We start from the raw sequence: 26380 nt of genomic DNA on the forward strand, positions 1-26380 counted from the left end.
CTAGAGTTAAGGCATCATACTTCAGCCACATAGAGTACTGGTTTGACTACATTTGGAGTATGCTGGACAGTTCTCGATGTAGCGGTAATATAGATAGCACCAAAGAGGTTCACCAGTATGCTGCCTGAAATGGAGGGCTCCAGTTGCAAGGAAAGAGTGGATAGGCTGGGTTTATACTCACTGGAATATAGGAAGCTGAGGGATGACCTTAAAGAGGTTTAGAAAATAACGAAGAGCATAGATAAAATAGATAGTCAAATTCTTTGCCCCAGGGCACAAGCTTAAGGGGAAGGCAAAAAGATGCAAAGGAGATTTCAGTTGTAAATTTTTCACTAGGGGTTGGTGATTATCTGGAATGAACTACCAGAAGTGATTGAGGCAGATAAGATTAATTTTAGATGTGCACATGGACAGAAAAGGGATACTGGCCAAATGCAGGTAAAGAGAGGCACTATGGTTGGCATGGACCAGGTGGTCCAAAAGAGCCCATTTCCGTGCTGCACAATGAAAGGACATACCGTAAAAGGCTAAGTGGCATTACACTCGGTGATTCTGAGGCAGGCACAGTTTCTGTGTCTGTGACAGGGGTGGTAGCAGTGGTGGTGTCTTCCAGAGAACTGCTCATGAACGAAGTGGTACTGGAAGCTGAGGGGCTGGTAGTAACAGGTGTCTGTGCTTGTACAGCTGTATCCATCTCTTCAGGCTGCTGGGAGACATCTGCCAGGAATTTACAATAATGCAACATTAGTTAACCACAACTAATGCAATACTCATTTTATTTGCAAATACAGCAGATTCTTTTATATGTATAATGTAGCTGACTAAGCAACTCAAAATCTGAGAGGAAACATATGGAATCCAATTTGAAAATAACAGATTAAGGCAAAGCGCTCCTCAATCACCATCATTTCTCCTGCTTTCAGGTTCTTGTATACATTGACAATATTCACAGTGACATCTGATTATCATAATTCCACATTTGAAATTCAGGTAATTTGCTAATGGATAGTTAGATTAGTCAACCTAGCACAGATTCATTTTAACAAAAGCTCGCATGCAAAGCAGAACTGCATACTCGAGGACTTGAGATACTTTCTCTGACCACAGAACAAAAGAGCGTGAGCACATTTACCCACTTTAGGTTCTCTCTTGCCTTATCAATTGTGCCCCTTCTACTATCTTCTATATTGTCGACTATACCAAGTTTGCCTTCCACCATCATTCTAATGAGTAACATTGCAATCATCGGATAATAATTTTATCTTAAATGTAATGCCCTTCCTTCCTCCTACCCCAACATTACTCAGGGACCTATCCTTAGCTCCCTATTTTCATTGGTATAATCAAAATCATTCTAAAAGACAGCTTGAGCTTCAAGTTACAAAGCTAGCTTGTCAGCATAGCTAACTGATGGATGACATGGGTAAAGTTGACAGCCTGTGCTTTCTACCCCAAAAGTGGCAATAGGAAATACAGGAAGGCATAATTTTCAAGTAATTGGAGCAAAGTATAGAAGGGATGTCAAGAGTTTTTTTTTATATAAGCGCAGTATGTGGAACACACTGCTAGAGGCAGATACATTAGGGACATTTTAGAGAATCTTAAATAGGCACATGGATGAAAGGAAAATGGAGGGGTATGTGGAAGGGAAAGGTTAGATTGATCTTGCAATAGGTCGATCACATTGTCAGGCTAAGAGTCTACTGTGCCATACCGTTGTGTTAAATATTCTAACCCCGTTGCCCTTCTTCAATGGCTGCACTGGATGGGTAGAAAATCCACCATCAATCTACCATCAAGAAGGGCAATTATACCAGCTTCAGTATGCTACCAAATCTGTTCCTTACCCACTGGCTCCATCATTTTCCTCTGGCATCTGTTCAAAACCCAAGCAGCAAGAGCTGCTGACCTCTTCATTTGTATGTTTGTTACTACCATACTTGACTACAGTCAGTCCCTGTCCTCCAAGTCTGACATCATCTACATCTCTGCTGTCTGTGTCCTACCTGTACTGTCCCATTTGTTACCTACACTCCCTTTGGTGTACTGAAATTAGCAATATAAGCATCCGTTAGTCTCGTGAGACCATGGATTTGCACCTTGGAAGGTTTCCAGGGCGCAGGCCTGGGCAGGGTTGTATGGGAGACCAGCAGTTGCCCATGCTGCAAGCCTTCCCCTCTCCACGCCACCGATGTTGTCCAAGGGAAGGGCACTAAGTGCCTTGCTCAGGGACACAACGCGCTGCTTCAGCTGAGGCTCGAACCAGTGACCTTTAGATCACTGGACCAATGCCTTATCCACTAGGCCACATGCCAAATGAAATTAGCATTACAATTAAAGTACTCACTCTTACTTACAAATCATTTCATGAGCTTTGCCCTCCCCACAAGTGTAATCTCCTCCTCTTCCAAGGTATAGTTGCTCCTTCGTTTCTGGCCATTTGATGTTGGTTTTAAACTTAAATTCATCCATCATATCTGGCCTTCATTCAACAAGTTTTGAAAGTTCCTTCCTGAGACTCTGACTCTCTCCTCTTTCCTTTAATCCTTTCTTTGATCAGGGTTTTGGCTCTCCAATCCATCAACCCTTCAGTTCCAAATCCTGTCCCATACCCTACTACACTTACAGCTGGAGAGTGACAAAACCTTTGGATCCCAAGGAATCAAGAATATAGAATAAGGAGCAAAAAAGATGAGGTAGAAGATCAGTCATAATCTTGTTGAACACAGGGTTGTGTGGGTTACTCCTGGTCTTATTGTTAAACATTCTTTACCTTGCTTTCAAGTATGTATCATATCTAGAGTCTTAGAAAAATGGAGGGCCATGTGGTTGTGTAATTCTAGGCAGTTTCTAGAGTAGGTTACATGGTCAGCACAACATTGTGGGGCAAAGGGCCTGTAATGTGCTGTAGATTTCTACAATTCTATCATTTTTACAGCATAGAAACAATCATTACTGAACGACTAAACCATCAACAGCGGTCTAGTTATCCATTAACACTGAACAGACATACCTTGTTTAGCTTTTCCACCACAGTGGTCATCCAGCAATGAGTTCACAATCAGTTTATAAATCACGGCCTGCGCACGCTCCAGATCAGACAGCCCCAGAGCTCTCTTAATTGGCGAGCGCATGACAGCCCGCTTCACCATGTGGCGCATCAGAAACTGGAGGGCAGATCGCATTTCCGTGTCATCCTGAAGAACCGGTGAGCCAGCACAGTCCGAGTTGTGGCCATTCTCAGTTAACACTTTCGGGATCAGCAGCAGTTCTGCATACTTACTGCAGCTTAACAGAGCACTAAGGGTCTTCATAGCACCAAGGTAGAGGTAAGATAACTGAACAGCTCGGATTTCTGACTGAACCAAGTCATGATTTCTGAGAAAGTGCTCGTGCAGCTTTCGTTTTCCCTCTAGCAAATGCTGATGAGAATCCAAACTGAGATGCACAGAGTCCATAGTGCAAGTTGATATGTCGTTTTCTGATCGTGAACTGGAAGCACCGCATTGCATAAAACCTTTAGTTTCCTCAGAAGTCTGTGTTATTGCTCGCTGATCAATGGCTTCTTTAGTAGCGTCTGCCTCAGGTTTCTGCTCCAATTCTGTTTTGTCTTCAGATTCGTGCCTGTGCTTTTTCTCATGCCTTCTAGCACTCTGTTTGGCCCCATCTTCATGGATGCCGGTCAGATACATGAGATCCAGCAGCAGAGAAGCTGTCAGCCCACGGAATCGCGACACATCAAAAGGCAGTGGATCACAGGGTTCCAAGTTGTAGAGAGGCGTGTCACTGGGTGACCAAGAAGTTGGGAAGCTTTAATCAGATTCAGAATGACACAGGAAGAAGTGAGGGATAGACAAGAGGAATGTACACAAGACTATGCTGTTACAGAAGCACACGAATGCAGAAAGGAATGAAGTTTATGAGTCAGAATAGTGTAGAAAGAAATTACTAAATTCACTTGAGGAGAGGAGAGGAGAGACAAAGTGGAAACATAAGCTCATAATGCACAAATTTACAAAATTAGGATTGCAGACTTAAATGACCACTAATTCAACAACAATGCTAAAAACAACTAACAGTAGATTTATCGTACAAACAAAAATGACTACAGGATTATAGAAATTAAAATTAGAGCAGTTATCAGATACTTAACAGCAATCAGTATTCACATCTCCAAATTAAAATTGGAATCATAAGCAATCCCGTAAAAAAAAATCTCTGTGCTATCTCAATCTATTTTATCTATACACAAAAATCCCCGAGAAGAAAAAAAAATGACATTTGATGCAAACTGGAACTCAAGGAAACAGCTTTGCCAATGAAAAGACTTTCATTTCTGTAACATTTGAAATCTGCTAAGTGTAACTTCATATACCGGGGTACGTTAAGTGGTGGGTTTCAAATAACTTATCAATTTCATATATTGAAAGGGGTATGCCTTGTTTCCAAACCATCATCAGTCTAAGTCTATTTAAGTGTTGTTTTGATGCTTTATAAATGCTGTGAAGTCATCGAGACAGTTGTCTGGAGTTGAAATTGAGTTTACAGCTTTGGACCTGATCTACTCCCCACAAACTATCCAATGTGAAGTCAATTACGACAATGTATTTCCTGAGTGGGTTGCGTTCATGAACCTGGAGTGCGTTTCCTTATCTGCAACAGAGTAAATTGGCCAGTGTAAATTACCCTAGTGTGCAGATGAGTTGTAGAAACTGGGGGCACAGGCAGTTGATGGGATTGTGGAGAGAATAATGTAGGATGAGGGTAGGACTACTCTAAAAGTGGGTGCTTAAATGACTGTGGACCAAAGGTCTAGTTTCTCTGCTACATCTCTTTTCGATTCATTCTGCACAAGACATACAGATGACCACCATGTTATGGGGGTGGTGGGGGGTGGGGGAAAGAGGGATTTACATTCCTACAATGACCCATAATGTAATTTTTCAGAAGGCAAACCAGTGCCACCTGCACATACATCAAAATAGTTACAAAATACTAATTTTTGTATTGATTTACTCATATACACACACTAAAACTGATTCTTGTATTTTGTATCTCATATTTTTGGGTTGTGGATTTATGAATACTGAAAGGGTGAATTTTCAATTTCTGAATGGCTGTAACATGGGGGTTGCCTGTAATGGGTTTTCTCACTGGAGAGCCTTCAGTACAACAACAAACCCTATTTGTGACAATACTGTGATGCAAGATATTCATTCACCTCAAAAACAATGGAGGACATGTCTGTTCCAGTAAAAATAGCCACATGCTGCATTCAAACATTGAGGAAAAGATTTGAAAGCTCAGTTGTAAAACTAAACAACCAGCCACAAACTTATACAAGACTACTTACACTTTAAATTTATATATTGTGAATATGTTCAAAATATATTTTGTGGTCATCTTTTGTTTTGGACTTTGTCCACTATTCTATAATTTTCAGTGGACAAGAGTATTTAAAGGAAAGATGAGGCTTTAAAGCCAGTGGTATTGAATTTAACATTTGAACTTTCTGCACTGTGGCTCTCCACTGCGATCACCTCTTTGCAGAGCAAGACTGGTGAACTTTTCTGAACATACACACCAGAAAGCACTTTTTAAAAAACCAGTATCACTTTAAAAAAAACATTACACACTTCAGTATCATTTTCTGCTGTATGCCACTGCTAAAATTATAGTTAAAACAACTGTCTCTAACTCCCATGATTAATAACATATTAATTTGCACAAGAGGGAGAAAGCAGTATAGCCACTACAATAACTAGTAACTATACAAATGAGCTAATTTGACTGAAAACCTGTACCTACCTTATTGTTATTTCAGCATCATCCCACTGCACCTTGGCTGAAGTGCTCCCTTCCTTGACTACACCTAAAAGAGTAGCATGTCTTCCTGTTTGCTTGTGAATGCATCTGCCTCCAACTCGAAGACCGGTATCCACGCCACCAATTACTGCCAGCACGGGCCATACCTCAGTGCACAGAGTCCTCAGCTGGATTTCTGTAAGCTCAGCCAAGCCATGCTTGTTATGCTTGGCTTTTTCGTCATCCTTGCTCTCTTCCTTCACTTCATGCTCCTCTCTGCTTTGCACAGAGCGACTCTTTTTCAGTTTCTGGCTGACCTCTTTAATGCATGATTTGACCTTCTGTAAACGCTCCATCATATTTTTATTTATACAGTAAGTCCACTTATCTGTACGATGCAAAATGCGGATCAGCTGGATGGTGGCCTCTGCCAGTACAGTAGCTACTGGGCTACAGATAGGATCACCGGGCAGTAAATCCCTGGGTGTTCCACGCATTTGCATTTCACATATTTTAACCTGGATACACAAAATCAAATTCAAACAGAATAAATTAAACGTCATACATATTTTTTCATGCATACACAATCAGTCCGATTGCGGAGTTTTAAAATCTTACATTGAATTTGTAATAGCTTCTATATTAGAATGTACAGAAGCATCAGTTATAGAAGGCATGGTTGTGACACAGAAACCAAATTATCACATTAGTAACCAAGAGATCAGACTTCCAATTCCACCAAAGCAGTTACAGAAGTTAAATTCTTTTCATAATCTGGAACTTGGGGAAGAAAGGAAAACACAAACTAACCTTAGTAATAATGATCAAGAAAACTTGCACTGCAGTTAAAAACATCGGTGCATCACTAACTAGGGAGAAAATGTGTACTACTTTTAATAGCACACACAAAATTCTGGAGGAACTCAGCAAATCAGGCAACATTGATAGAGGGTACTCAACAGATGGCATTTTGGGTCAAAACCCCTCAACATAGATGCTTTCTCACTTGCTGAGTTATAGAGTCATAGAACATTACAGCACAAAAACAGGCTCTTCGGCCTATCTTGTCTGTACAAACTATTAATCTGCCTAGTCTTATCAACCACCATCTGTACAATAGCCATCCATATTCCTCCCATCCATGTATCTACCCAAATTTCTCTTAAATGCTGAAACTGAACCCACATCCACCATTTCTGCTGGCCATCTACTGTGTGAAGTCTCCCTTCATGTTCCCCTTAAACCTTTCACTTTTACCCTTAAACCATGACCTCTAGTTCTAGTTCTACCCAACCTCAGTGGAAAAAGCCTGCTTATATTTACCCTACCCTCATAATTTTGATTTCTATCACAAATCATCCCTCATTCAGCTACATTCTAGGGAACAAATTTCTCTTCTATTCAGCCTTTCCTTGCAACTCAAATCCTGAAGTCCTGGCAACATCAATGTAAATTTTCCCTGCACTCCTTCAACCTCCTTGACATCTTTCCTGCAGACAGGTGACCAGAACTGCACACAAACTGCAAATTAGGCCTTACCTAATTTGGTAAAGGATCCCCTTGGAATGGGTGACCATAACATGGTCGAATTCCATATTCAATTAGAGGATGAGAGGGTTGGATCTCAAACAAGTGTACTGAGCTTAAATAAAGGAGACTATGATGGTATGAGAGCAGAATTGCTTAAGATGGTTGGGAAAATAGATTAAAGGGTAGATCGGTACTTGATCAGTGGTGTATAATTAAGGAGTTATTTTACAACTATCAAGAAAAATATATTCCACTTAAGAAAAAAGGGTGTAAAAGAAAAAATAGTTATCCATGGCTAAGTAAAGAATTAATGCTATTAAAATGATGATTTTACCGAAATTTTTATATTTATTCCAAGCTTTACCAATTTTTATTCCTAAATCTTTTTTTGATAATATTGATTCAAAGATTTCCTCATTTGTTTGGCAAAATAAAAATCCTAGGTTAAGCAAAAGGCAATTACAAAAGTCTAAAAAAGATGGTGGTCTAGCTTTACCTAACTTTAGATTTTATTATTGGGCGAATAATATTCGTAACCTAATGTACTGGAAACTAGATTTGGATTCACCTGTGTGCCCACAGTGGGTAAATTTGGAATGTAGTGAGGTTAAGGGATATTCTATATTTTCCGTTCTTGGTTCTTTTCTTCCTATTGATTTAGCCAAATTCAATAAACAGATATCTAACCCTGTTGTTAAACATACACTACGAATTTGGTTTCAATTTCGCAAATTCTTTAATCTGAAAAACTTTGCTTTGGACAGCCCTATTTTATGTAATTTTTTTTTTAAACCTTCATTGACAGATCAAGCTTTTAGTATATGGAAAAGGAAAGGTATAAAATGTTTTCGTGATCTTTTTTTTGAAGGTACTTTGATGTCCTTTGATCAACTATCCAACAAATTTGAATTACCTAAATCTAATTTTTTTAGATACTTACAAATTAGAAATTTCTTACATAAAATTCTTCCATCTTTTCCTAATTCAACTCCATCGGATTTTTCAGATTTGATTTTTACTTTTAATCCTTGTCAGAAGGGATTAGTAGCTTTTATTTATAACATGATTATGAAGATACAGCCAGAAATATCGGATAGAATTAGACAAGAATGGGAAAAAGAACTTCGATGTAATATATCAACAGATAAATGGGAAAAAATTTTACAAATGGTTAATTCCTCCTCTATTTGTGCTAAACATGCTTTAATACAATTTAAAATTGTACATAGAGCTTATATGTCTAAAGATAAACTTGCCCGATTTTATTCGCATATCAATCCTCAATGTGACAGATGTCACTTAGAAGTGGCTTCATTGACTCACATGTTTTGGACATGTCCCACTTTACATAACTATTGGAAGGACATTTTTGATGTCATTTCCTCAGTATGGAATATCGATTTACAACCCCATTTTATTACTGCAATTTTCGGTATACCAAATGAAGATGGCAATCAACTTTCCCCTTCAATCAGACGAATGATTGCCTTTGTAACATTAATTGCCAGAAGGTCTATATTACAAAACTGGAAAGAAGTAAATCCTCCTACTACATTTCAGTGGTTCTCCCAAACTATTTCTTATTTGAGTTTGGAAAAAATCAGAAGCACTATCTTTGATTCTTCAATTAAATTTGAAGAAACCTGGGGACCATTTATTCGACACTTTCATATGAATTAATTTGGCTTATTTCAGATCCTTTTCTCTACTTATACTTGTTCAGGTATGGAGTTCTGGAGTTCTTTTCTTGACACCTTTATATATTTATAAAGTGTTATTATTGCCCATGTTAGTGTTAGTTTAGTATTTTTTTTCATTATATATTTTTTCTCATATATAATTTCAATTTTTTTTTTCTCTTTTTTCGACGATTATTTTTGTTTTTCATATATATTTACATAGACTTGATTGATTTATGCACCTTTTGTTGATGGATGTTTTAATAGGATATTATTATCCTATTACTAATGTAATCTCAAGTTTATTGAATCTGTAATCTATTCATTATTTTGTGTTGTTTTTTTTTTATATATGAAATTTAATAAAAAGATTGAAAAAGAAAGAAAGTAAAGAAATAAAGCAAAGTATACGACTAAAAAGAAAGTTATGTAAGGTAGCTAAATCTAGTGGGAAGATTGAAGATCGAGAGGCTTTTAAAGATCAGCAGCAAATAACAAAAAGATTGATTAAGAAGGGGAAGATAGATTATGAAAGTAAATTGGCGAAAAACATAAAAGCAGATAGTAAGAGTTTTTATAGTTACATAAAAAGAAAAAGGGTGGCTAAAGTAAATGTTGGTCCCCTAGAAGATGAGACTGGGAAATTAATAGTAGGGGACATGGAGATGGCAGAAACGCTGAACAAATATTTTGTATCAGTTTTTACAGTAGAGGACACTCAAAATATCCCAACACTGGATAAACAGGGGGCTCTAGGGGGAGAGAAGCTAACTGCAATTCAAATCACCAAGGAAATGGTACTTGATAAATTAATGGGACTGAAGGTGGATAAATCCCCTGGACCGGATGGCTTGCATCCTAGGGTCTTAAGGGAAGTGGCGGTCAGGATTGTGGATGCATTAGTGATAATTTTTCAAAACTCGCTGGACTCGGCAATGGTCCTGGCAGACTGGAAAAATGCTAATGTAACTCCTTTATTTAAAAAGGGCAATAGACAGAAGGCTGGGAATTATAGGCCAGTTAGCCTAACATCTGTGGTTGGCAAAATGTTGGAATCGATAATTAAGGAAAAAGTAACAGGGCATTTGGATAAACATAGCTTAATAGGGCAAAGTCAGCATGGCTTTACAAAAGGAAAGTCATGTTTGACAAATTTGTTGGAGTTCTTTGAGGACATAACATATAGGGTAGATAAAGGGGAACCAGTGGATGTGGTGTATTTGGACTTCCAAACGGCATTTGACAAGGTGCCACACCAAAGATTATTACTTAAAGTAAAAAATCATGGGATTGGGGATAATATTCTGGCATGGGTTGAGGATTGGCTTTCTAACAGAAAACAGAGAGTTGGGATAAATGGTTTATTCTCAGACTGGCAGTTGGTGACTAGTGGTGTTCCGCAGGGTTCGGTGTTGGGACCCCAACTCTTTACAATCTATATTAATGATTTGGAGAGAAGGACTAAGTGCAACGTATCAAAGTTTGCTGATGACACAAAGATGGGAGGGAGTGTAATGAGTGCGGAGGACATTGAAACCCTGCAGGGGGGACATAGATAGGCTGAGTGACTGGGCAGACATTTGGCAGATGAAATATAATACTGACAAGTGTGAGGTCTTGTACTTTGGCAGGAAAAATAATAGAGCAAGTTGTATCTAAATGGAGAGAAACTGGAAAGTGCTTTTGTGCAAAGGGATCTGGGGGTCCTGGTGCAGGAAACACAAAAAGTTAGTATGCAAGTGCAGCAGGTGGTCAAGAAGGCCAATGGAATGCTGGCTTTTATTGCTAAGGGGATGGAGTATAAGAACAGGGAGGTCTTACTGCAGTTGTACCGGGTATTGGTGAGACCACACCTGGAGTACTGTGTGCAGTTCTGGTGTCCATATTTAAGGAAGGACATGCTGGCTTTCGAGGCAGTGCAGAGAAGGTTCACTAGGTTAATTCCGGGGATGGGTGGGTTGATGTATGATGAGAGGTTGAGTAGATTGGGACTCTACTCATTGGAGTTCTGAAGAATGAGAGGCGATCTTATTGAAACATATAAGATTGTGAAGGGGCTTAATCGGGTGGATGCGGGGAGAATGTTCCCAATGATGGGTGAAACTAGGACTAGGGGGCATAATCTTAAAATAAGGGGATGCCGTTCCAGGACTGAGATGAGGAGAAATTTCTTCACTCAGAGGGTAGTGGGGCTGTGGAATTTACTGCCCCAGAGAGCTGTGGAAGCTACTACACTCAATAAATTCAAAATGGAGATAGACATTTTCCTGGATAAAAATGGCATTAGGGGATACGTTGAGCGAGCAGGTAAGTGGACATGAGGCTAGGTTTAGATCAGCCATGTGATCTCCTGGACCAGTTTTCAATAGCCTGGATGGGTCGGAGAGGAATTTTCCAGATTTTTTCTCCTCAATTGGCAAATCGTTTTTTTTTGTCCCCCAGGTGATCACATGGGTTTGGGCGGATGAATAATAAAATAAAATGGGCGGCATGGTGCCCTGTTGGTTGGCACTGTTGCCTTGTGGGATTCGGTGAAAACTAGAGTTAAGATTGGATCAGCCATGATCTTGTTGAATGGCGCAGCAGGCTTGAGGGGCCGATTGGCCTACTCCTGCTCCTATCTCTTATGTTCTTATGTTATGTACCAATGTCTTACATAACTTCAAAATAACATTCCAACACCTATACTCAATACTTTGATCTATAAAGGCCAATATGTCAAAGGCTCTCTTTACGACCTGTGACGCCAATTTCAAGGAACTATTGATCTGCATTCCCAGATACTTCTGCTTTCCCACAATCCTCAGTGCCCTACTGCTCATTGTGCAAGTTCTGCCCTGGTTTGTCCTCCCAAAGTGCAATATCTTATACTTTTCTGCATTGTTTGATCTGCCATTTTTCCAGCTGATCCAGATCCCGATGCAAACTTTGATAATCTTCCTCACTGTCCACTACGCCCTCAATCTTGGTGTCATACACAAATTTCCTGATGCAGTTTACTACATTATCATCCAGATCAGACATGTATGACAAACAACAACAGACCCAGCGCCGATCCCTAGTCACACTCCACTAGTCACAGGCCTCCAGTCAAAGAGGCAACCATCTCCAGCATCTCCTGCGAAGCTAATGTCTAATCCAATTTACTACCTCATCCTGAATGTCAAGTGAATGAAACAACTTAACCAACCTCCCATGTGGGACCACATCAAAGTCCATTTAAACCACATCCACTGTCTTGCCTCCATCAACTTTCCAGGTAATAGCCTCAAAAAACTCTAAGATTGGTTAGACACGACCTACCATGCACAAAGTCATGTTGACTACACCTATTCAGTCCCTGTCTATCCAAATACTTATGTTTCAATTCCTTAGAATATCCTCCAATAACTTACTGATGTCAGGCTCACCAGCCCAATTTTCTGGCATATTCTTATAGCGTTTCTTAAAAATGCAACAACTTTAATTATCCTCCTGCACCTTAGCTGTTGCTAAGGACATTTTAATCACATGCGTGCAATTCAGGTACCAAACTTCAGGACATCACTGACACACTCATTTATGCTTACAAAACCATGGACCTTAATACTTGCAGAATAATAATTCACTACCAAACTGCTGAACAGTACTGGCACCAGACTATACAAGGGCAAAACAAGACCTTATTGAAGGCAGACACCAATTAGAAATTCACCTTCAGTACCTAAGCACTCGAGGAAAAGTTTCTGAAGATCCAGAGTTTAAGTACAGTATAAAGCTCATGGCCTGTGGGTAGAAGTGATCCTGTCAACAGACAATAGGTGCAGGAGCAAGCCATTCAGCCCTTCGAGCCAGCAATGCCATTCAATGTGATCATGGCTGATCATCCACAATCAGTACTCCGTTCCTACCTTCTCCCCATATCCCTTGATTGCATCTTTAAGAGCTCTATCTAACTCTTTCTTGTAAGTATCCAGAGTGTTGGCCTCCACTGCCTTCTGAGGCAGAGCACTCCATAGATCCACAACTCTCTGGGTGAAAAAGTTTTTCCTGAACTCCGTTCTAAATGGTCTACCCCTTATTCTTAAACTGCAGCCTCTGGTTCTGGACTCCCCCAACATCGGGAACATGTATCCTGCCTATAGCATGTCCAATCCCTTAATAATTTTATATGTCTCAATTAGATCCCCTCTCATCCTTCTAAATTCCAATGTATACAAGCCCAGTCGCTCCAATCTTTCAAAATATGACAGTCTCACCATCCTGAGAATCAACCTAGTGAACCTACACTGCACTCCCTCAATAGCAAGAATGTCCTTCCTCAGATTTGGAGACCAAAACTGAACACAATACTCCAGGTGTAGTCTCACCAGGGCCCCGTACAACTGCAGAAGGACCTCTTTGCTCCTATACTCAACTCCCCTTGTTATGAAGGCCAACATGCCATTAGCTTTCTTCACTGCCTGCTGTACCTGCATGCTTACTTTCATTGACTGATGTACAAGAACACCTAGATCTCATTGTACTTCCCCTTTTCTAACTTGACACCATTCAGATAGTAATCTGCCTTCCTGTTCTTGCCACCAAAAGTGGATAACCTCACATTTATCCACATTAAACTGCATCTGCTATGCATCTGCCCACTCACCCAATCTGTCCAAGTCACCCTGCATTCTCCTAACATCCTCCTCATATTTCACAATGTCACCCAGCTTTGTGTCATCTGCAAATTTGCTAATGTTAATCCCTTCATCTAGATCATTCATGTATATTGTAAACAGCTGCGGTCCCAGCACCGAGCCTTGCGGTACCCCTCTAGTCACTGCCTGCCGTTCTGAAAAGGACCTGTTAATCCCTACTCTTTGTTTTCTGTCTGCCAACCAATTTTCTATCCATGTTAGTATCCTAACCCCAATACCATGTGCTCTAATTTTGCCCACTAATCTCCTATCAAAGGCTTATCAAAGGCTTTCTGAAAGTCCAGGTACACTACATCCACTGGCTCTCCCTTGTCCATTTTCATAGTTACATCCTCAAAAAGTTCCAGAAGATTAGTCAAGCATGATTTCCCCTTCGTAAATCCATGCTGACTCGGTCCGATCCTGTTACTGCTAACCAAATGTGCTGCTATTTCATCTTTTATAATTGACTCCAGCATCTTCCCCACCACTGATGTCAGGCTAACTGGTCTATAATTCCCCGTTTTCTCTCCCCCTCCTTTCTTAAAAATTTGCTACCCTCCAATCCTCAGGAACCGATCCTGAATCTATAGAACATTGGAAAATGATTACCAATGCGTCCGCAATTTCTAGAACCACCTCCTTAAGTACCCTGGGATGCAGACCATCAGGCCCTGGGGATTTATCAGCCTTCAGTCCCATCAGTCTACCCAACACCATTTTCTGCCTAATGTGCCCTCCTCAGACGCTTGATAATTTAACTACCAACGTTGAGAACAGCTACACAGTTATTGATGCTACTTTGGCAGAACCCTGTAAATGCATGGCTTGTTAAGTAAACCAATATCAGCAACTCTCCCATGTTGGTTTCATTCTATTCACTAGGTTAGGCAGGCCACATCACCCACATGCCCAGGGCCAGAACTTCTGGAAGCACTGGTTCACTACAGCTCAAAGAGAAGGACTATTCAGGATGGAATCAAGAACTCTATGCATCAGCATTGCATAAAATCCCAAGATAAATAGCCTAAGGACTGTATCACCTCAGACACTCCATTTCTCACCCCTTCAACCACCCTCTGGCCCATGAGTGACCATCTCCATAGGTTACACATTGACATTAACAGTTTTCTAAGACCCTACAGAGCTATAGTGGAAGCAAGCTATCCTGAAAAGTTTAGAAGAGCGAGGGGTGACCTTATTCAAACATACAAGATCTTAAGGGGGCTAAGAGCATGGACGTTAAAATGTTTTCACCACTGGGAAGTTAAATAACAGGACATAACTATAAGAGAGCAGTTTTTTAAAACTGACATGTATACAGAGTGATAAGAAGCTGTATCATTGGGAGTAATGAGGAAGTAGATTAATATTTGATAGATCAAGCAACAAAAGGAGTTATGGAGAAATGACACAGAAAAGGAACTGAGGCCAGCAACAGAGGGCAGGCTCAAAGGGCTTGAAGTCCTTCCCCTGCTCTTATTTTCTTGTACTCTTGACCTGAAGGACCATGCAAAAAGACAAAAGCTGGGAAGTGAGTTGGGTCCGGTCCAGGTGTGACATTTTAACATCTTATCCAACCTGGATCCAACACAATCACTATCTGGTGGTTAACATTCTCTGTTTCATACAGCATTTTGCCCATCATTTAACTTATTGTGAGAAACACCAGCACACAATGTCTGCCCATTGAGAAAACCTCTTTACCTTTTCACCAGGATTACTGCTGTAAAACATGACACAGGGGTACAGTTCTGCTGCATCCACATCTTCAAAAGCTAACTTCGGCTCCTAAAAAAGGAAAGAAAATGAGAAGTTAATTAAGAAAAGCTGCTAAAGTAAACTTTGCAAACAGCAAAAAATTGGAACTTCTTCCATAAGCTATTTCCAGCAGAACTAGCACATCAAGTAATTAAATGCCAGTAAGACCATAAGACATGAAGAGCAGAATTATGTTAACTGACCCATCATGTCTGCTCTACCATTCAATCATAGCTGATTTATTTTCCCTTTCAACCCCATTCTCCTGCCTTCTTCAGTAATTTCAACAACCTTGCGTATCAAGAAGCTATCGACCTCTACTTTAAATATACTCAATGACTTGGCCTCCATAGCTGTCTGTGGCAATTAATTCCATAGATTCATCACCCTCTGGCTAAAGAAATTCCCCCTTATATCTGTTCTGAAGGAACATCCTTCCATTTCCAAGGCTGTTCCCTCTGGTTCTAGACTCTCCCACTATAGGAAGCATCCTCTCCATGTTAACTGTATCAAGATCTAGACACAGTAGTATCCAGACTGAAAGTTACAAGATGCCAGTGTACTGCTTGTCTGCACAAAAATTATTATTAAATATTATTGGAATTCTCAGCTCTCTAGACCTTTATGTCCTACACATACTACACTTTGAAATAAAGCAGGCACATCATTGCAGCTGGAAGCAATCTTAATGCCACACTAATGTACGGAATCATTGTATACTTTGACTCAAAGCTTCCAATCTGTTCTACCATCCTTACAGACTTAAAAAAGACCATTCAGCTAGGGGAGACACAGTTGAACCAGCCACACTGGCTTAATAAATGCTCAGTTGGTAGAATAGGTTCTGGAGAAAGGATAAACCTGGAAGTCATCCTACCAGGTCAATAAATTGGGAATTCAAGACCTGCAACTGATGAGTATACTTTATTAATTGTGGCAGATTATTAAAATCTCAGCACAAAACCAATTCCTAAGAAAGCAGGACTGACTTAAGAGAAATTGAGTCAGTTAATCCTATATTGACTAGAGTTTAATAGACTAAAAGGAGCCTCAACATGACCTTCACAATTTTAACAGGACTGGAAACATTAGATTATTGAAGGCCAGAGGATCACAGAAGATAGAGGAGAAAGAATTATGAGTGAGATGAGAAGAAGTTTCTTCTCTAAGATAGTGGTGAAGCTATGGAATACACAGAAGGAAGGTAAAGCCAAATCATAAATATAGTCAAAGCAGTTGGACTTTTTAAAAGGGATATCAAATTTAAAGGGATACAGAGAGAAAGTTGAACACGATATTGAGTTAGATGATCAGCCATGACCACACTGAATGACAAAACAGACTTGAAAAGACAGATTACCAACTCTTACAACAGTTGTTCTTTAAATGTTAAGATATGCAAATCTAAAATGTGATCCTCCTTTATAAATGTCTGGGCTCTGGGGAATTTTTTTTAAATAGTAAAATGCTTTCACTGGCATGAAATAAATTTTAAGGTTTTATCCACCAAGAACATTTAGGGAGTGCTTACCTCTCCATTTTTCCCAAAGGAAATTGTCCTGGCCTCCATATCCAAGACACATGTTACATAGTCTCCTTGAGTAAAACTGAAGAGGGTCAGTGTCTGTTCACCATTGTGGTAAAGGTTACCACTGTAAGCCCTGTACAGCCACATGTCCGAGGTAGTCCGATGGTTGAAATCGTGCACAGGCCAGCGAGATACTCCAACACATGTGCCTTCATTACCTCTATTTTCTTTCACTATATAAAACTAGAAAAAAAATTTGGAGTGTATAATATCCCAGAAATATACATTAAAAACACACAATGTAATGTACCCATTTAAATGGAGCTAGAATTCAAAATTATTTGCATTTAGATAAATATTTTACAATTTCAGCATTTAATTTAGACATACCTTCCAATGATAGCATCCAGAAGCAATCCCTGTTGATGCTAGACCATAGCCCTTCCCACCACTCCCATGGGTCAGAACTTGTCCATTCTCTACCACACAACACTGGGTTTTCTCAGGATCAAAGGAGACCTCCTGGATAGGAAGATTTTCATCTTCTTCTTCTACTTCCCCCTGCTTCTAGTAAGAGTTGCAATTAAAAAATTCATTTAGCAAGCTTGTCACATTAAAGAATAATTGCACATCATATGTACAGTAACACAAAAAATGTCTTGGCTCAAAAACATTGACTGTTTATTCATTTCCATTAATGCTGCCTGAGCTGCTGAGTTCCTGGAGCTCTTTGAGAGTTGCTCCGGATTTCCAACATCTGAGAACTTGTCACATATATACAGTATCGTGGCAACAATATTTCTACAACAGGACAGATTTATATAACTCAAGTTAATCTGTCTTTCAGGGGAAAACTCTAATTGCCTGGGCGATGGAAGAGGGACAGTGCTTAAATATCAAGACGTGGGAAACAGCCTGCCGCAGTGACAACTATTGATGCTTAACTGCTTCGACTTTATGGTTAAACACAGTACATGTTCTTGTCAAGAGTGTTTGCATCCTGAAAAGCATCATACTCAAATACACCACAGCTTAGTACGGCAACCCACGACTCTACAGAGAGTTGAAAACACAGCTCAGCACATCACCGAAACCAGCCTCCCTTCCACGGACTCATTCTGTAGCTCTCACTGTCTCAGTAAAGCACCGGGCATAGTCAAAGGTCCCACCCACTCTGGACATTCTATCTTCTCCCCACTCCCACTGGGTGGAAGATACAAAAAGCTTGAAAGCCCATAGCATCAGGCTCAATGACAGCTTCTAACCCAGTGCTATATCCCAGATTGCTGGATGCTTCCCTAGTATGATAAGGTGTACTCTTGTCCTTACAATCTACACTCAGTAGTAATTGGGTATCTTCTGCACTTAATAAAGTGGCCATTGAGTACATGATTGTGGTCTTCTGCTTCTGTAGCCCATCCTCTTCAAGATTCAACGTGTTGTGCATTCAGAGATGTTCTTTGCCACATAATTGTTGTAATGCAAGGTTATGAGAATTAATATTGCCTTCCTGTCAGCCTGAACCAGTTTGGCCATTCTCCTCTGACCTCCCTCATTAACAAGGCATTTTTGCCCACAGAATGGCCATTCACTTAATGCTCTTTCTTTCTTGTTTCACCCTCTAAACTCTAGACTACCTCTCGACTATTGCGTATGAAATATCCAAAGAGATTGGCAGTTTCTAAGATACTCAAACCACCCTGTCTGGCACCAACAATAATTCCACAGTCAAAGTCACTTAAATCATATTTCTTCCCCACTCTTGATGTCTGGTCTGAATACTAACTAAACCTTCTTGACCATGTCTGCATGCTTTTATGTACTGAGTTGCTGCCACGTGACAGACTGATTAGATATTGGCACTAACACGGAGGTGTACAGGTTTATCTAATGAAGAGGTCACCGAGTGTCTCCTGCTATGACCTTGTCCCTGTCTATCTATCTTACTTTTTCTGTAAGGTAACACTTTATTCTGCACTCTTATTGTTTCACCTTGCACTGCCTCAGTGCCCCACTGTGATGAACTGATTTCTATGGACAGTGTACAGCTTCTCCACCATACCTGGCAATATGTGACAATAATAAACCAATTTACCAACTTTTAAATGTGACCCTCATCTCAGGCGTTATGATCATTTTGGTTTGAAAAGTTATAGATGGGGTTTCAGGGGACATGGTCAAATCCAAATGGGCTTGCAGGCTTTTGTTTTTCTGGCACAATCTCCTAACTAGTCAGGAAGATTGTTGAGGCTCCAGGTGAGATTTTTAAATCTTCGTTGATCACACAGTATCAAGAAAAGAGATCAGCCTTATTTGTCACATATACATTGAAACATTTAGTGGAATGTGTCATTTACATCAAATCAAATCAGTGGATTATGTTTCTGGCACCACCATAGCATGCTCACAACTCACTAACCCTAACCGTACACTTTTGGAATGTGCGAGGAAACTGGAGCAGCTGGTAGAAGCCCACGTGGTCACAGGGAGAACATACAAACTCCTGGCAGGCAAGGGCAGGAACTAAGCCCTGATCAAGTGATCACAGGTGCTGTAAAGTAATGCTCTAAACACTATGCTACCACGTCGCCCTGGAGTAGAGGTTGGTAGTTGTGGTCCCCTTCTTCAAGGAGAGCAACAGGGAAAAGGCTGATAATTGCAGACATGTGAGGCTAATATCAGTAGTAAAGAAATTGTTGGATAAGATTCTGAGGGACAGGTGGGATAAAGGATCAAAAGCAGGAATTAAAGATAGTCAGTATAGCTTTGACCAATCTGACTGAATTGGTTTTTGAGGAGGTAAATCCCACATAGGAGATTGGTGAGGGTTTATGTGATCCAAAGCAAGTTGGCAAAATGGATCTTAAAATTGGCACAGCAGTAAGTCAGAAGATTGTGATCAGATGCCTGTGACCAGCGATGTACAAAGATCAGTACTAGGACACTTGCTGTTTGTATAATTTGGATGTGGTTCCTTAAGGTTGTCATAGCTGGGTGGGTCAGTGGGGGGGTGGGGGGGGAGGTAGTGGGGATAAGCTGCTACCTATTAAATGCTCCAAGTGGTGCGTGTCTTAAATAGCCTCTGACAACCAAGTCCAGCAGCTGGTGTTCATGTGAAGCTACTAAGCCCAGAAGAACCATTTCTACTAACAAGAGAAGGGGCAAAGGCAGGTTACTGCCACTTTGAAACGAGTTGGTGTGGGCAGTTGTGTCTCATCAGCCATGGTTGGCAGCTCATCTAAGCGAAGGAAAACTCTGATCTCAAACTTCCACTGCCTTTTGGCTATGAGGAGGGCTTCAGGAATAAATCCTGAGGTAAAATCTGGAGCTAGAATCAATAAGGCAGCCCCACTGTGAGTTTAATGATAACTGGCAACTCTGATGCTATTAATGCCAAACTCTATTGGTCTCCACCATTCCTTTGCATTCATCAGGAAAAGGGGAGCCTGCTGCAGAGAGAACAGCTTGCTCTCTATATCATATTGCGCTGGCTTGCCTATTGGTTGACCCCGACCAACTGAGGCTACAATTGGATGTGGATGTAAGTGGCATGATCAGTAAGTATAGAGATGACATGAAGGTTGGTGGAGTTGTTGATGGAGCGGAAAGTAGTTGGGTTAAGGCTAATGTTGATGACTGATGTGCTGGTGAAATGGGCAGATAAATGAGAGTTGGAGATTAATCCTGATAAGTGACAGGTGACGCATTTTGGCAGCATTAATGAAGATAGGGCATATACCATGAAAGTCCTGAAGAACAGAGGGAATTTGGTGTGCAAGACTAAATATCCTTGAAGGTGCAGCACAGACAAATAACGTGGTTAAGGAAGCTTATAAGATACTGGTCTTCATTAGTTAGGACTTTGAACACAAGAGCAGAGAGGCCCTACTCCAACTATGTGAAACAGTGGAGCACTGTGTGCAGATCAAAGAAAATTAATTTCCAAAGTACGTATATAACCCTGTGATTCATTTTCTTGCAGGCAAAGTCAATAAATCCAATAACCATAACAGAATCAATGAAAGACCTCACCAACAGATTGGTCAACCAGGGGCAAAAGGCAACAAACTGTGCAAATACAAAAAGAAAGAAAAGAAATAATAATAAAAATAATAAGCGATAAGTAGCACGAACACAAGATGAAGAATCCTTGAAAGTAAGTCCATAATTTATGGCAGTGATGGGGAAAGTGAAGTTGAGTGAAGTTATCCCCTCTAGTTCGGAACACTGATGACTGAGGGGAAATAACTGTTCCTGAGGCTCTTGAACTATCTTCTTGATGGCAGCAGCAAGACGAGAGCTTGACCTGGGTGATGGGGGACCCTGATGATGGATGCTGCTTTCCTGTGACAATGCTCCATGTAGATGTGATCAATGTGGGGAGGGTTTACCCATGGGTCGTATCCACTGCTTTTTAGGATTTTCTGTTTTAGGGATTGATGAGTCCATACCAGTCTGTGATGCAGTCACCAAAATATATGGAAAATCTGAAACTGGGAAATGCACAGAGGAGATTCACCAGAATGTTGTCTGGGATGGAGCGCTTGGAATTCCATGCTCAGCTCCCACAAGTGTGGACATCTCACTTCTGTGTCCTGCTGTCACACCCTTCTCTTCTTCCTTCCTAATACCAGTGTTCTATTCTCCTACCACTCCACTGCAATTCCTCATCCTTGCATCATCAATCATTAAATTCTATACAACCTGCTGTACACATTTCTAACGTCCCAGTTGGTAGGAAGAGATCACATTCCCCCTCAGACACCTTGTAAGTAGGGGCCACCATATCCAACTCAGAGCAACAAAAGTTGAAGATGGTGCCTTTCTTACTACTAATAACTTTAAAGCACAGGCATTAATTTTTAAAATGTTAACAGACCCACTGGAATCCAAGTGTATTGAGAAATACTTAAGTTCTTAAGTTGTTAAGATATGAAAATCATCAACAAATTGGTCTGGAATTTTGATGTACTGTTTTGTATTTCACATTGTTTTAAGTTAATTTTACCATTTTCAACTCAGTATTTTGCTAATTAATTCTCCTCCAATTTATATTTTAAAGTATTTGCTTATCTTAGTTTTTCAGTAAATATTGTCAATTCAGAATCTAACCTGAAAACAGTCATTTTCCAGTCTCTGTATTTGTCTTTTTTAATATGGCTTTACATTTGCCACTGGCTAGCACCCACATAGAGTACAGATTCAAGGAGTTAGAATTCATATGGCTCCCAACGTTACAGACGTACCTGTCATTCTCCACCCCCAATATTCAGTTTCAATTATTTCATGTGGAATTCATTTAACTCAGTTTCCTTACCCTCCAATGTGTCCTTATTGCCCTTACAGTTTTCCATTCAGTGCTTTACATTTTGTCTAATTCAGACTAATTTTAAATACACTTAACAATTCATCAGGCAACAAAGGAAAGCCCCACTGTTCGTCATAACCGTTAAAAGAACATGTGGGCTCTGCTACCTGTAATTTCACCTGTTCCTTCTCTTTGACTTGAACTGTAGGTTTTGACTGGGCAAGGGGGGCCTCCCACATGCAATTCGAGATGAGCAAGAAAAGGTGTTCCACGACCTGTAAAAGGAATAAGTACACACAGGAAACATTGCATGCCTGAACTTTAGTTAATTGTCTATACTAATCATCTTTCTATAAATAAATCCATTAACAAATTTTTACATTAACCGATAAGACAGCAAGAGGAATAAAATCAACATAGGACCTTACAGAAGCACGTCTAACAAAATTTGTTATGGCTTCAAGAACAGAATTCCTCTAAGTATGTTGTTTACCTGTATCATCTGATCATCTTCCACACTCGACTCACAGGCAGGCAACACTGCTTCCAGAACATGAAGGGCCAGTAGCCTCGTTCTTAGGTTCCCAGCCAGTGGGACACCTGTTCAACAAAATGCAGTATTGACATTCTATTTAATATTACAGTTTGCTAAGGTGAAGGAATGTGCATCAATAAATTCAGGAACTGAGACAGATTTGTACGAAATACAGTCAGATGGTGACATCCCCTTCTCCCTTATTAAGGGGGAGGGAGAGAGCCTGTAATATGTCAAATACCAGGTGAAACATGAAGTCTTTGGGATAACTGCAAGTTTGTGTCTTTGCTGTTGCTTTGCTCACATTTGAGTGCTCGATGGTGGGTGCTGATGCATTTTTTCTGCTGGTGGAGGGAAGGGGGATTGTTGCTCGCTGCCGCTTACGTGTGGGAGGGGGGAGCTGGGGGGGGGGACTTTGGGGTTCTAGCATTTAACTGTTGTTCATTCTTTGGGGCACCCCTCTGCTTTCATGCATGTTTGCGAAGCAAAAGCATTTCAGGATGTATATTGTATACATTTCTCTGACATTAAATTGGACTTTTGAACCTTTGACCATGCTATTAAATAAATTTGAACCTTTAAGCACTGCATCGATGTGACCGGCCATCATACACAAAATCTTTCATTGCAATCAACAGTACAATCTTTTAATTGTTTTATATTGCAATGTGAAACTAAACTCTGATCTGGAAACTTTCTTAAAGTGCGTAATCCATGTTGATTTGATTGCACAACAATTATATTTGCTATTCAGAAGAAACAGGAGCCTGCACCAACATGCAGGTGTATCACAATATAATGCAGAACTTGAGCAATATTACTTTATCACTTTCTTCACATCCCTTGATTTACTTATCTCTCATTTCTACATAAGTGTCGGCTTTGAGTCTAATTAAAATTGATAATGAAACACTTCCCTCACTGCATGTTGTCCAACATCGGTGAGAGAGGGTCTCACTGAACTTCCGGGGACGAGAAGATTTAAACTTCATCAGGGTAGGAGACTTCACAGTGGCTGCAAATCACCTATCAAATTCTAGCTAACTTCCTTCCTCTCCCACACATTTTTTCATTCTGGTCTCCTTTCCTTTCCAATTCTGAAGGAGGGTCTCAGCCCAATACGCCGACTGTTTATTCCCCTCCATAGATGCTGCCCTACCTGCTGAGTTCCTCCAGCATTATGTGTATGTTTCTATAGTCTGCATGCGACTATTGCTTTTCCCATGTATTGCCTCAATGCACTAATGTGATGAAATGACCTGTATGGACGTTTGTCGTTCTGCCTCAGTACGTGTGACAATAAATTAATTTACCAATTGTCCAGTCATGTGAGCAGATTCTTACACCAGTTACCTTTCCCTGTCCTCTGTGCAGCCATTCCAAAAATGAGCATAGCTTTTTGTGCTCTGCTGACTGCCTGCACTCATGCTAACATATTCCCCAAATTCTGATGTCCCAATTTTGTGCAACATGCATGTAGCCTAATGAAGTACCTTCCTAAAATCCAACTACTCTCTATTTTCTAGTTTCCCTAACACAATGTACCCAGACAGGTCTCAAATAGTTTATATTTTTTGAAAATACAGTTAACTCACTCAAATCTTTTTAAATTTTTAAGGTTTTTAAAAATCTATTAAAATTTATTAAATAGCATGGTTAATCTAAGTCAAGGGTTACAAACTAACCAACTGGTCAACCACGTGACAAAACATTAAGCAGATGGAGCTTATTCATGTCATGCAACATTAGTGTCAGTTATGGGCTGGAAACCTTGGTTTCCACAGCTAGAAACTGACAGTGGATGAAACCACCATTTAATGATCTACCCTGATATTGAAAACCCCAGTGAATACTGTACCTTTGTCCTTATTACGTGACTTTTCTATTTTGGTTGAAGTTTACTTTCTACATCCTGGCTACTGTTCAACAGCCTGTATACAGCTCCCATCATGGTCTTTTTACTGTCCAGTTTCTTAATTCTACCCACAGGGGTTCTACATCTTCTGATCCTATGTCACTTCTCCCCAAGGATTTTATTTCATTTATTACCATCTGGGTCAAACCACCCCCCCGTCTACCTACCTGACCTTTTGATGCAATGTGTACACTTGGATGTTAAGCTCCCAATTATGATCTTCTTTCAGCCACAACTCTGATGCCCACAACCTGTCAATTTCTAATGACACTACAAGATCTTATTCCACATACTACGTGCATTCAAATATATCACCAGCCCTATATTCATCACCCTTTTCAATTCAGCCCCAATTCAACTCAACCCACTGACTGCAATTTTGCCTGTCATCTGTCCTCCGTCATGGTCTCACCACACACTGCATCATCTTGCATACCAACTGCCCCATCTTCAGCCCTATCAGTCCGGTTCCCATCCCCATGCCAGCTTAGTTTAAACCTTCCTCAACAGCTCTAGCAAACTTGCCTGCACGCATACTGGTCCCCCTCAGGTTCAGCTGTAACCCATCCTTTTTGTACAGATCATACCTCCCCCAGAAGAGATCCCAATAATCCAGAAATCTGAAACCCTGCTCCCTGCACCACTTCCTCAGCCTACATTACAGGCCTATCTTTCGTACATCACGTGCATTTTGCTATGGATCCAAAATAATCACTTTAAAATGTTTTTCTGAATGCATGCAAGCCATCTGGTACAACAGCTGTAATTACCAGGACTCAGGCACAAAGTGCTGCAGCAATGCAGTTTCTTTGCAGAAATTCCCAACCATTCGTCCTGAGGAAAGGACTGGCTATGTAAAACACAAGAGATTCTCCAGTGTTATTGTGTTTCAGTGTCTTGAGTACTGAGCAATTCATCAAGATCTTAGAAAAGAAGTTGAGTACCTGAGAAGTATTTCTGGGCAGCAATATTAAGTAGCACTTCAGTCCACTTAGGCGAGGCCATTTTTGATTGGATAGCTTTTGAGGAAACAACTCTACGTAGGAAAACAAGAAAATCTCCAAGCTGCAGCTCTGCTGTATGCTGTTTTCGAAGAATTGCTGAAAAGTAAAAGGCTTGTGTTAGTAACCTGTGCATCTAAGAAATGACTGGGAAGTTTACAGAACCTAGAAGGGAATCAAAAATTTATCTGTTGAGGGAGAAGAAAGGAAAGTAAGGTTACGTGCATTCTTTGATTTACTAATGTTTACTCTAATGTACCCTCTGAGTTAGGTGTCTGCAATATATCAACCTATTTTACAGAGTAATGAACAACACCAATTTCCATCCATAGGAATACACTGGACCAACATACCCATAATGCATTTAGTGCACCTTTCAACTTATTAAAGTCCATTTATGAAATGTTTTCCAAAATGCCTTTCAGAAACCGCAGAGCAAAAACGTCCAGTTTGAAAGATTAACATCAGGCTCGGCAGTTCTATTTCAAATGACTTCTTTCTGAGCCTTTAGCCTTTAATTTTCAGAAATTTCAATACCTAATGAATCTTTATCTAATTCTGGGGCAAAAATATCAGAAGACATAATTTTAGAGCTACTTATTTAAAGTGACACATTTGTTAAATTTGACCACTGGGCAGATGTAGGGATCATCTCCACTG

The 26380-nt window shown here is 40.2% G+C and overlaps 1 protein-coding gene and 1 long non-coding RNA gene across 14 annotated transcripts in view; one reads left to right on the top strand and one right to left on the bottom strand.

Moving 5' to 3' along the window:
* The window catches only part of herc1 (HECT and RLD domain containing E3 ubiquitin protein ligase family member 1), a 281806-nt gene that overhangs the window by 94489 nt on the left and 160937 nt on the right, over positions 1-26380 (bottom strand). For 5 of the 8 annotated variants that reach the window (XM_059946004.1, XM_059946010.1, XM_059946006.1 and 2 more), the window contains 9 exons: positions 25664-25819; positions 22763-22869; positions 22437-22544; positions 17352-17528; positions 16965-17204; positions 15380-15463; positions 5809-6323; positions 3014-3810; positions 519-717 (listed from right to left, as the gene is read on the bottom strand). In XM_059946004.1, coding sequence (XP_059801987.1) covers positions 519-717; positions 3014-3810; positions 5809-6323; positions 15380-15463; positions 16965-17204; positions 17352-17528; positions 22437-22544; positions 22763-22869; positions 25664-25819 — 2383 coding nt within the window. The remainder of the gene's footprint in view (positions 1-518; positions 718-3013; positions 3811-5808; positions 6324-15379; positions 15464-16964; positions 17205-17351; positions 17529-22436; positions 22545-22762; positions 22870-25663; positions 25820-26380) is intronic. The other 3 variants (XM_059946008.1, XM_059946007.1, XM_059946005.1) reach the window with 3 other exon arrangements.
* Positions 3086-26380, top strand: part of LOC132378800 (uncharacterized) — a 59707-nt gene continuing 36412 nt past the window's right edge. For 3 of the 6 annotated variants that reach the window (XR_009507184.1, XR_009507182.1, XR_009507179.1), the window contains exons 1-3: positions 3190-3329; positions 5825-6003; positions 17809-21117. This is a non-coding gene — a long non-coding RNA (uncharacterized LOC132378800). Of the gene's footprint in view, positions 3330-5824; positions 6004-17808; positions 21118-26380 lie in introns of all 6 variants that reach the window. The other 3 variants (XR_009507183.1, XR_009507181.1, XR_009507180.1) reach the window with 3 other exon arrangements.

This window comes from Hypanus sabinus, chromosome 21 (assembly GCF_030144855.1).
Source record: "Hypanus sabinus isolate sHypSab1 chromosome 21, sHypSab1.hap1, whole genome shotgun sequence".
Classification (NCBI taxonomy): Eukaryota; Metazoa; Chordata; class Chondrichthyes; order Myliobatiformes; family Dasyatidae; genus Hypanus; species Hypanus sabinus.